At 45.5% G+C, this 10736-nt stretch overlaps 1 protein-coding gene and 1 pseudogene across 1 annotated transcript; both read left to right on the forward strand.

Annotated features, from left to right (window-relative positions):
- Positions 1–1826: 1826 nt before the first annotated feature.
- LOC147462456 (F-box/kelch-repeat protein SKIP25-like) lies at positions 1827–3985 on the forward strand. Its single transcript, XM_086484049.1, has one exon. The coding sequence runs from the start codon at positions 2086–2088 to the stop codon at positions 3595–3597; it is 1512 nt and encodes a 503-aa protein (XP_086340175.1). The 5' UTR covers positions 1827–2085; the 3' UTR covers positions 3598–3985.
- Positions 3986–4131: 146 nt separating this feature from the next.
- Positions 4132–7295, forward strand: LOC147462457 (uncharacterized; annotated as a pseudogene).
- The last annotated feature ends 3441 nt before the right edge of the window (positions 7296–10736 follow it).

The following is a 10736-nucleotide window of genomic DNA, read 5'->3' on the forward strand; positions in this document are numbered from 1 at the left end:
CTCAGAAGGATAAAAAGTTGGGAATTGGGAATGGAGTGCACAAAATGTGTGGCCTTGAGGAGGAATCCATGGTATCTCGTTTATTTACTTTTCCTAGCACAACAAGCCCTTGTTGAAGATCCTTCTTGACGTATTTTTCCCTTTGCACCCTCAATAATTTAGTTGGAAGGAGGTTCTACTCGATATAAATAGGATTGGATTCCCTCTTCCAATGTTAATGCAAGATCCTATACCTCTGGTGGGTGTGGAAATTTAGAAATAGAGACCTTTTTGGTTCTTTATCATTTCATCATGTCATCTCATTTAGCTTCAACTTGAAATCTCTTTGAGTTTCCTTATGTAATGCAATTAGAAATGTACGAGTCCCAATCTCTAGGTGAACTTCAAAGTATATACCCATGGAAACAGTGTATGTGCATATTGTCAATCTTACTCTACCAAGAGGCTCTTATCTCTCCATCAAGCACTTCATGTCCGTTGACTAATGTAACATTTTCCCTTTTCTTTTGGGACTAGTCTTCCCCCTCATAAAATCCTATATCTATAAAATCCTTGAGGGGGAAGGAGGAGATCCCTCTTTGAGAGACTTGAGGTAGTCTTCCCCCTCATAAAAGACTCTATGTATACAATCCTTGCTGTTTACAGGAAGGAAGTGGATGTTAGGAAGGTACCCAAGGTTTTCTTCCAAACAACATGGGGGGTTGGGGCTTCTGGACATTGTTTCCTCTTGAACAATTGTTGTAAAGTGGATTCTCAGATCCACTAACTCAGATGGCTATTGATCCCTTCTCATTACAAGAAAAACCTTGGACTTTCACACCACCTTGTGTAGAAGCTAGAAATGATTTTCTCTTGAAGACATTCCCATTGGTGATCATTTTTTGTCCCCAAAAGTACTAAACTGATCTCTAGGTTTTGGCACACTTGGAATACCCTCAAACTTGAGGGAAAACAAGCATGCTACCCCTCCCATCTCATAAACTCTCCTTGCAGGATTCTATATGGTGCAATAACTTAATTGCCCCTATAGCTATAGATCAGGCACTTAAAGCCCATAAGTGCCTTAAAGTAGGTGTAGTACATTGGAAGCATATAAAAATCTTTGATAGATGAATGAATAAGGATGACATAGCCTCAAACTAGTCACTTAGCTATTCTTGTATAGATGTTCCATATGATAGATTGCATATTTTTATTATTGAACTTCCATTTATCTTTACCAAGGGGTCCCTTTTGAATCCTTCTTTAGAAGAGCAAGAGAAATCTATCAGTTTCCAAAAAGGGATCCCTGGATTGTTGGATCAAACAGTCATATGTATTATGGTTTATATTGCAAAAGGCTTTTTGGATTGCGGTTAAGGCACATATATTTGGAATGGGATTTATGTAAAAGATGTAAGCAACAAAACGAGGACATTACATGTTTATTTTTCAATTATCCAACCAGCAAACCTTTGCTGTACTTCTTTCAGAAAGCCTTGTTCTTCAGTCAGACATACATTCACAACAGCTGATGAAAGAGACAGAACCCCATGCCACATAGAGGAAGAAAATCAGAATCCTCTTTTGCCGCGCCCCCCCCCCCCCCCCCCCCCCCCCCCCCCCCCCCCCGCACGTAGGCTCTTCCACCTTGAAAGCAAGCAAACACAACCAATCAGCTGCGTTTGTACGATCCACATATGCTCCTCTGCTTGTGTCTTGTGAGACCCCCCCCCCCCCCCCCCCCCCCCCCCCCACCTTGGCTCTTCCACCTTGACAACAAGCAAACATAGCCAATCAGCTGCATTTGTACAATCCACATATGCTCCTCTGCTTGTGTCTTGTGAGACCCCCCCGCCCTGGCTCTTCCACCTTGACAACAAGCAAACACAACCGTTTGTATGATCCACATATGCTCCTCTGCTTGTGTCTTGTGTGAATCATTGCCCGGTGGAAGAACTATGTATTGTCTACTTCCGCCTGGAAGGCCTCATACCTCTTCTGATGCCGTCTCGTGAACCTCGTCTTATTACTCCCTCAGCGGGACAGGGATCTTACCTTAAGAAGGTAAGAGAGGGATAATGTCAACGTTTAGCTTTGACGTAAATGCACACCTCCATAATCTACGTTCCACGTGATTTTAGTCAAGGGTGCCACGTATCAACCCCTGCACATCTGAACCACAAAAGCGGAACCGCGCCCCCATTTCTTCTGTCCAGTGTCCATTCCCTCGCCTGGAGACTTGGAGTCCCCTCCCCTCCTTTCCTCTCTCTCCACGCCCTCATCGCTCTCTGCAACTTCTCAAGCTTCCATAGCCCCGCTGCGGCCATCGCTACTCCAAAGAATTCTGTAATGTCAAGCCTCCGCAGCCACACTCCCGCACTAGAGCCTTCGAAGAAGAGGACAGTGTCCAGCTTCCATAGCGTCAATGTACTTCAACCTTCAAAGAAGCGATGCAGTCCCACGCCCTCGGCGTCTTCTTCTGAGCTTCTGCCTGGCTTGCCTGACGACCTCGCCCTCCTCTGTCTGGCCAGAGTGCCCTCGCTTTCTCTGCTCTGGCGCGTCTCTGCCTCTTGGCAAGCCATGGTTTCCTACTCCGCTTACTTCCATTCTCTGCGATATTCTCTCGGCTTCAAGCGCCAGCAATGGTTGTATGCCCTTCTTCACAATCCCTCTGCAGTAGAGACGTCTTCGCATGCCGACATGAGCGTAGCCCCTGCATTCTCATGGCATGCTTATGACCCCATCTCCAATTCCTGGCATAGCCTCCCCCCCTTCCCCCACCCGGGTGACTTGCATGTCTCTAGCCCTAGCTTCATCGGTTTACTCCACCCTGTGCAGTGTGCGAGCTCTGCTACTAAGCTCTTCATGGTGGCAGGTTCGCGACTAGAGAAGGGCGGAATTAATGACACAAAGAGACAGGGCGCACTCGAGCCTGCGCTTGATTGTCCTCTCATCTTCGATACACAGACACAAGAATGGTCAGAGGGGGCGCCCTTTCGCATCCCGCGGAAGTGGTGCGCTTGCGGTATTGCAGCGGGCAAGCTCTTGGTGGCGAGCGGATGTGGGCGAGAATGGGATATGGCACTCTCAAAATCTGCACAGATGTATGATTCAGGTGCCAGAAAGTGGGTCGAAATCGAGTGCTTGAAGTCGAGCACATTCAGTCGGGCGGGTATCAGTGCCTTGAATTACAAGGGGAAGCTGCACATGGTGAGCGGAGTAGGCGTGATCTACAACCCTGGGAGTGGCAAATGGGAGGATATGCCAAGAGGGATGAAGGACGGGTGGAGTGGGCAAAGTGTGGTTGTTGATGGCAAGCTTTATGTTGTGGAAGAGTCTTCTGGGAGGCTGAAGGTTTACGAAGAGAGCAAGGATGAATGGAGGTCCGTCCCAATAGAGGATGGGATGCTGAAGCAGATGCAGCAGCCGGTGGCAGGGGCTATGTCTGGTATGTTTTGTGGCATTATTAGGGCCCGATCAACCGATCAGGAATTGCAGACAGAAGATGTGATACGCATTGTCAACATTCGTGGGGAGAAGCCAAAGGCGGTGGATCTTCGGCCGCCCTTCGGAAAAATTATTGCGATGCAAGTGCTGTCGGGAATGGTGTTATAGTCTTTTGCAGGAATGTCATGTACAAGTTGAGCTTTAATGGTGTGCACAAGAGGAGGTTCAATGGTGTGCACCACAGGCAGGGGTCTCATGTATACCATAGCCAAGGATCTGAAGGAAGGAACATATGGCTGCGACAGGAGAGTTGAGCTTGGGGTGCTGCCATCATAATGTTGGGAGTTTTAGTTGGGCGGGAATTGTGCAGATCGACGCCTCTTGCAGTTTGGTGCTTCTGGGGCTCTGCACAAGTACAAAGCTCGAAACACACTAGTGGGCAAAGTGCACACTTGCTTTCAAGTTTGAACGCAAAGGTCCGTGTACAATTTGTTTTGTACTCTCTGAAGCCATTCAAACTTTTGCTCGTTTCCTTTTAGAAGTCTCTTTCAAATCACCAATTCTGTCGGCTTGAGGGTCTCTCTCTCTCTCTCTCTCTCTCTCTCACACACACACACACACACACTCACGGCACCCACGCAGAGAGTGCAGATTGACGCGTCCACTCTTGCAAGGATCTGTGCACGGCTCGATCTGTGTTCACACTTGATGTGGGAAAACGAAATCTTGGCCGGCCTTGTTGAAACTGAGTCTCACCCACCCTTGAACATCTCATGTTACCGTTCCTAGGACACACCACCGACATTGTATTTTTATTGAAAACTCTTTTGGGAAAAGGGAGAGACCTTTACTTTCATGGCGGACCTCTACATTTTGTAGACTAGTATGGCCAGCCACCTTCCTCTCTACTTCTCTTGGCACATCTCTCTCTCTCTCTCTCTCTCTCTCTCTCTCTCTCTCTCTCTCCCCCCACATGCGTTATTCGCTTGCATCGTTGGGAGTACAGAGAACACAATTGGATCAAGTTGCTTGCGACACGTGACCAGGGGGAGGGACCGAAATTCTTAAGCAGCCCACTATCATAGATAGTATAGATAGATAGTAAAGATAGAGAGTGTGCTCGTTTCAAGCAACCCACTATCATGAATATTAGCATGTATCCTATTGCCTTGGTAAAAATCCTTCTTCTTAGCACAATCTTGGAGCATATGTCTGTCATGTTCTCACAACATGCCTTGGAGAAAAGCTACAGACGTCTCATCATAGATCTCCCCCTTCGCCTTGCCATGTTTGCCTTCAAGATGCAAGCAAATGTGATTGCATTTGGAGAGACACCCTCGCTTCACATCTATCGAGAATAGCCCATAGTTGGACATTGCATTCCAAGCGATAACATCCCGAACATCAAGCTCCTCGCACACTTTTTGTGCTTTATGAAGTGCACCACATTTGGGATACATGTCGGCCAAGGTAGTGCCAAGCACGATGTTTTCTTTCAAAAACCTAAGTCGTGTATTCTTTTGCCTATATGAGGATCTTGTGTAATGCCACATGGATGGAAGTTATTGCCTTTGTGAGATTTTCATCAACGGAATCTGCCAGTCTGCGGCTAAGAGTTGCTAGGAACATGTCTATTGAAGGATTCTTAATACATGCTACCTCTTGCAGGGAGTTTTGCACCTTTTGGATCAAAGCATCCCACTCTCGTTCTACAATGCATCCATCATGTCTACAAAATGCAATGTTCCATTGGTTGCATACATGAGGAGCTTGTCCGTGTTCTTCATGTCCATGAGGGTGAGGAGGTGGTAATCCAGGATGGCCCTCATCATCCTCCAATCCCTCACCCAGCTCTCTGTCCCCAGCTGGGTCACGTGGACATCTCTCAGCTCACACTCTAAGCCATGTTGCAACTGGTTCAACAACAAACCAGTGGCTTCCAACCCATCTCTCTGTTCATGAAGTCTCTCTCTCCTGATTCCATTGTTGCATCGCATCCTCTCTCTCTCTCTCTCTCTCTCTCTCTCTCTCAACTAGATAGCCTCCTTGAAGGACACATTCAAATACTTCTGTGCAACCTCTGGGAAGATGGATATTCCCAAAGCTCCATTAAGCATGGTCCATCAGCTGTCGATAACCTCCAAGGCCTTGATCTTGGCAAATGCCTCAGGGTCTGCAGATAGGCCAACGGTGTCCCAGTCGTAACCGCTAAAGAACTTTCCCTTGAGGTAGAAAGGGGTCTCGGCAGAGAAGGGGCCAAGGTATTCGGGGGCATCGGGCCAGCACCAATAGTCAAAGCTCATGCTGACTCTGGCGTGCGCCACAGGGACCTCCTTGCGAAGGGCATTCTAGGTAGCAAGGTTGTTGCTCAGAGGAGCAACATTGGAGATAGACGCAGTAACCAGGCCAGCCATGTTGTAGGTCAAACTCTGCTAGGAAGCCATATCTCACAGTGCAATGCGTGCTCTTCAATTGGTCTCTCTCTCTCTCTCTCTCTCTCTCTCACACACACACACACACACACACACACACAGTGTGAGTCGTGACTGCTCTTGCCGGTCCATTGTGTCACCTCGCGCAGGGTGCACTAGCATGGAAGCTGCCGAAATCGGGATTCGGAAAAACGCCGAATGTGGCCCCTCTTTATCGCGTGCACTCTCACATTTTGGCATTTAGCCTTCATCGTGCAACTTGCTCCATGTGGGAAGGACACTCCCCTCCGCCATATTATGTTAAATAGATTCACAACAAGGGGCAAAACTTGTGAAGCAAGGTCGTCTATTGCCCCTTGTGAAACAAGGTTGTCTATAGTAGACTAGGACACTGCCTCCGATTAAAATCGGAATTGTTGGCTAGAAATGTTATTGAATTGTATGTGTGAGAAATCATATAGATGTAATTTATGACTGAAGATAGATAATGTTGGTGGTAGTGTATTTTGAGCAAGAATATGTAATAAGTTTTATGCTTCTATCCCAAGAAACATGTAGTAATGAGCCATATAAACTCTGGTATAGAAAAATAATAAATTGTGACTATGGTGGAAAATAACAAAATTAGGGGATATCACGTTTTTACTAGATAGTGAGAACCTAGTCTTATACCTATTATACATGAGTCATGACTTCTTCATAGGAATTTTAAATAATTTTTCTCTAAGGAATTGGTCATTGATGCCATAAAAATAATGAGAGGTGACTAGAAATGTACAAATACATATGTGCTCACACAAATTGATGGACACACATGATGGGCATGTGTGAACAGTCAAAGTCTAAAATATAAATGGGAGACACGTTGTGAGCGGGATGGAAACACACACAACGCCTCTATAATGACCTGACACACACTCTTGGGATGATACACACACACACATTATGGGACACCACTCGGCTTACACAGCCAGCCTGGCCGAGACAAGAAACACACAGACGGAGTGAGAAGAGAGAGATTTCCCACTTGCCCACTCAACACTCATACATATACACTCACACACACACACTCTCAATTCAGCTCAAAGGAAGAAAATTGCTGTTGTTTAGACTCAATGAAGCTCAACCCAACACCAATGGGGCAAATAGTTTACACAGTATTGAGGAAATACATCAGATACAACCACAAAGTTAAGCAGAGGCTTCACTCACCGGAGAAGATTACACAGAAAAACAGCAAAAAATATGTGAGGAATTTGGCAAAATGGACAACGCTATTGCGTCCGGAACGCCCAAAAACCCCACCCTACAATGCCACAGTGCTCAAATCCGACCTCGGATGAGCAGTTTAGGGCCAAAAAATGCTCCAAAAACAACAAAAAACACACTTGCGGCTGTTCCTCCTCTCTTCTCCACGTTTTTTTTGGTCTCTCTTTTTTCAGTTCCCACACTTAGCTTTATTAGTTGGGCACCCGTGGCCTTTTAGATGACCTCAAACGGACCCCGAACAGGCCAAAAACTGACCTCGCAATGCATAGTTGTCACCTTTTTTCATCATCCGCACACCGGGCACTCAGTTTTTCCCAATAATGCATCCCGCAACCACGTGAAGTGGCCCCAAAAAGTGGTCCTCATGATGACCTTTCTGCATAAGTATCACAAGAAAACACCCACGTCGTGTCCGTACTTCTCCGCGTGCAAGTATTGACCCCGTTCGACCTCCTTACGCCACTCGATGCCATCTGACGCACCTGCTTACCTCATGTCGTCGGCCCGCGGATAGCTTCCTCGAGAAGTTTTACGCGCTACCAACTCCTCCTTATTGTAGAAAAAACACACTGGTACTGATAATAGTGAAAATCGTTGCACTATGTACACCCTGTCCTACCTGTACACACGTGGGCCCCACGTAACCACCTGGCTATGGAAATTGGGTAATCCTTTATTCGATGCACCATGGATGTGTATGTACATATGCGCAATCCCTTGCTCAAAAAAACTCCTGACATAATTCGCCCATCCCCTAGCCTGCTAGATCATTCATGATCAGCAGCAGCAAAAAGAGATATGAGACTCGCCGCATCACAGGTCTCCTCATCCTTCACCAACATTGCTTGCTCCACAGACAGCTCATCTTGCTCCACCATCATTAACCTGGCATGATATAATTTAAGATGCAATCCATTTATCCTTGACTTATGTAGAATCCCATCCAGGTTAGCCAACTGATATGTACCATTTGGAAAACACTCCACGACCTTGAAAGGGCCTTCTCACTTAATCTGAAACTTCTTTTGGAAGGTGTTGTCCAGCTTACTGTTGTAACGCAAAATTAAGTCATGCTTCTTGATACCCTTACTTTTGACCTTTCCATTTATCTTTGCCAAAGCCTTATCCTGCATCTGCCCATAATGCTCCAATGCGCTCATCCTATCCAACTGAACCTCCTGTAACTGTAAGAGCCTCTCTTTGAATGCATTACTAAACAACCCAAGTAGCTTCTCTAGCATCTTTACTGCAGGCAACTCTACTTCCACATGCAATAGTGCTTCCTTTCCATATACCAAATGAAATGGAGTAAACCCTGTACCTATCTTCACCGAAGTACGGTAAGCCCATAATGCACTAGGCAATTCCAAATCCCAATTCTTTCCTTGGTGCTCTGTTACTTTTGAAAGAATCTGTACCAACTCACCATTGAATCTTTCATTTAAGCCATTACACTGTGGGTAATAAGGAGTGGTACGCTGGTACCAGCCTAATCTTCATCTTTGCGCATAAAAAGTCTAGCAGTTTAGCTCTAAATCCTGGCCCCTTATCTGAAAGTAGCTCTAATGGCACCCCAAACTTGCAACATATTTCATCATACACAAATTTTGCCACATCCTTTGCAGTGATCTGTTTTACTGCTATAGCCTCTACCAATCTAGAGAGATAGTCCACTGCCGTCAAAATATAGCTTTTGCCCCTGCTTGTGATAGGTAATGGGCCTATTGCATCAATCCCCCACTTTTCAAACACATCAAACGCCATAATGGTTTTTCGTAGCTCTGGCTTCAACACTCTCTTCCCAAATGCTTGACACCTATTGCAAGACCTACACCAATGGTGAACATCCTTGTACAAACTAGGCCATACATACCCCTCTTGCAAAATCTTATGCAAGGTGATCTTTAGAGCAAAATGGCCACCACATGCGCCTTCATGATTCTCTTCCAACACTCTATAAAGCTCCTCTCGCCGAGGGACACGACTCAACACGAGATCAGCCCCTTTCATGTATAAGACATCACCAATCAATTTGTACCTGTAAGCTCTACGCACAAAACCATACTTCTTAGACTTCTGAATCTCCTTTGGAATAATTCCTGTTAGCAAAAACTCCTCTTCTTGAGCCAAACTTTCCCGGCCATGATAAAGAGGTAAAGTGGTCCTCAACACAAATAGCTCCCCAATCATGCCTTGAGCTGCTTCATGTGCCTCTCCATTTAGAGCACGTTCAATGTGTCTGATGCTCCATGCTTCGAACTTTTTTAACAGGCCTTTAATTCTGAAGCACATTTCCTTCAATGAGGTGTTCTTGCTCTTCCACACACCCAACACTTGCTTCACCACTAACAAGGCATCACCTTTTATGCTCAACCTTCGAACCCCATGCTTCAAACAAATGTGTAATCTGGCTTCCAGAGTAGCATATTCAGCCTCATTGTTACTATGAGCATCCAATTTGAACCCTCTCTTGCATACTAGCTTCCCCTCTGGATCATAAAGTGCTATACCCCCTGAAGCTGCATCATGGCTCTTTCTGTATGAACCATCAAAGAACAACACATGTGCATTGCTGATCTGTGACACTTCTTCAACTACCTTTCTCACCACCTCTTCCTTAACAATAAGGGGATTCTCCTTGTAGGTCAACAAATCAGCTAGGGTAGCCCTTGTACTATCTTCCACTAAAAAAGAGAACTCAAACTCTTGCAGCTCAATTACCCATTTCTTCACCACATTTGACATGTTAGTGCCATTAATTAACTGTGGCAAAAAGGCATAACTCGTCAAGAAAACAAAAGGTCATGGTAGCAAGTAATGACGAAATCGTCGACAAACAAATATTACACTAGCCATCACTAGCTCTACTTCCGAGAACTTTCTCTCCGCTACCAACTTCACTCGGCTTGCACAATACACTGACCTCATATAATGGCTACCCTTCCCCTTTTGCAATAGCATGGCTCTAATGGCATCATCCCCTACTGAGGGATTTACATAAAAAACTTTCTCCCTATCAGGAGCTTGCATGGCTGACAACCCCCCTAACACCTCTTTCACCTCTTGAAACACTTCTTCACACTTGTCATCCCATTGCAATGGATCATGCTTTGCCACTTGTTGTAATGGATAAAGAATCTGAGAAGACAATGGAATAAACCTTGCCATGTACTTCTTATAAAGGTTGCCAATTGCTTCGTACTCGTAGGTGATGGAAGAAGAATAATAGACTTAACCTTGTCTGGATCAGCCTCAATGCCATTTTCTGACACCATGTGGCCCAATAACTTCACCCTTGGCTGTGCTAGATGACATTTCTTTGGATTTAGTTGTCCTCCACATTCATCATATCGAGCCAATACCATCTGCAGCTTCTCATGGTGTTCAGTCCTACTGCTATAAACACAGAAGTCATCCATAAAAGCTTTAACACAACTACCAATGAATGGTTCCAACACCCATTTTCTCTCTCTTGATAGAAGGAAGGTCCATTTGACAACCCAAATGGCAATACTGTGTAGCAATAGCAGTCCCATGGCGTAATAAAAGTGGTCTTTGTGCGGTCTTTAAGAGCAATCTTCAATTGACAATAGCCTGAAAAACCAT

This window comes from Adiantum capillus-veneris, chromosome 2 (genome assembly GCF_014529385.1).
Source record: "Adiantum capillus-veneris isolate H3 chromosome 2, ASM1452938v2, whole genome shotgun sequence".
NCBI lineage: Eukaryota > Viridiplantae > Streptophyta > Polypodiopsida > Polypodiales > Pteridaceae > Adiantum > Adiantum capillus-veneris.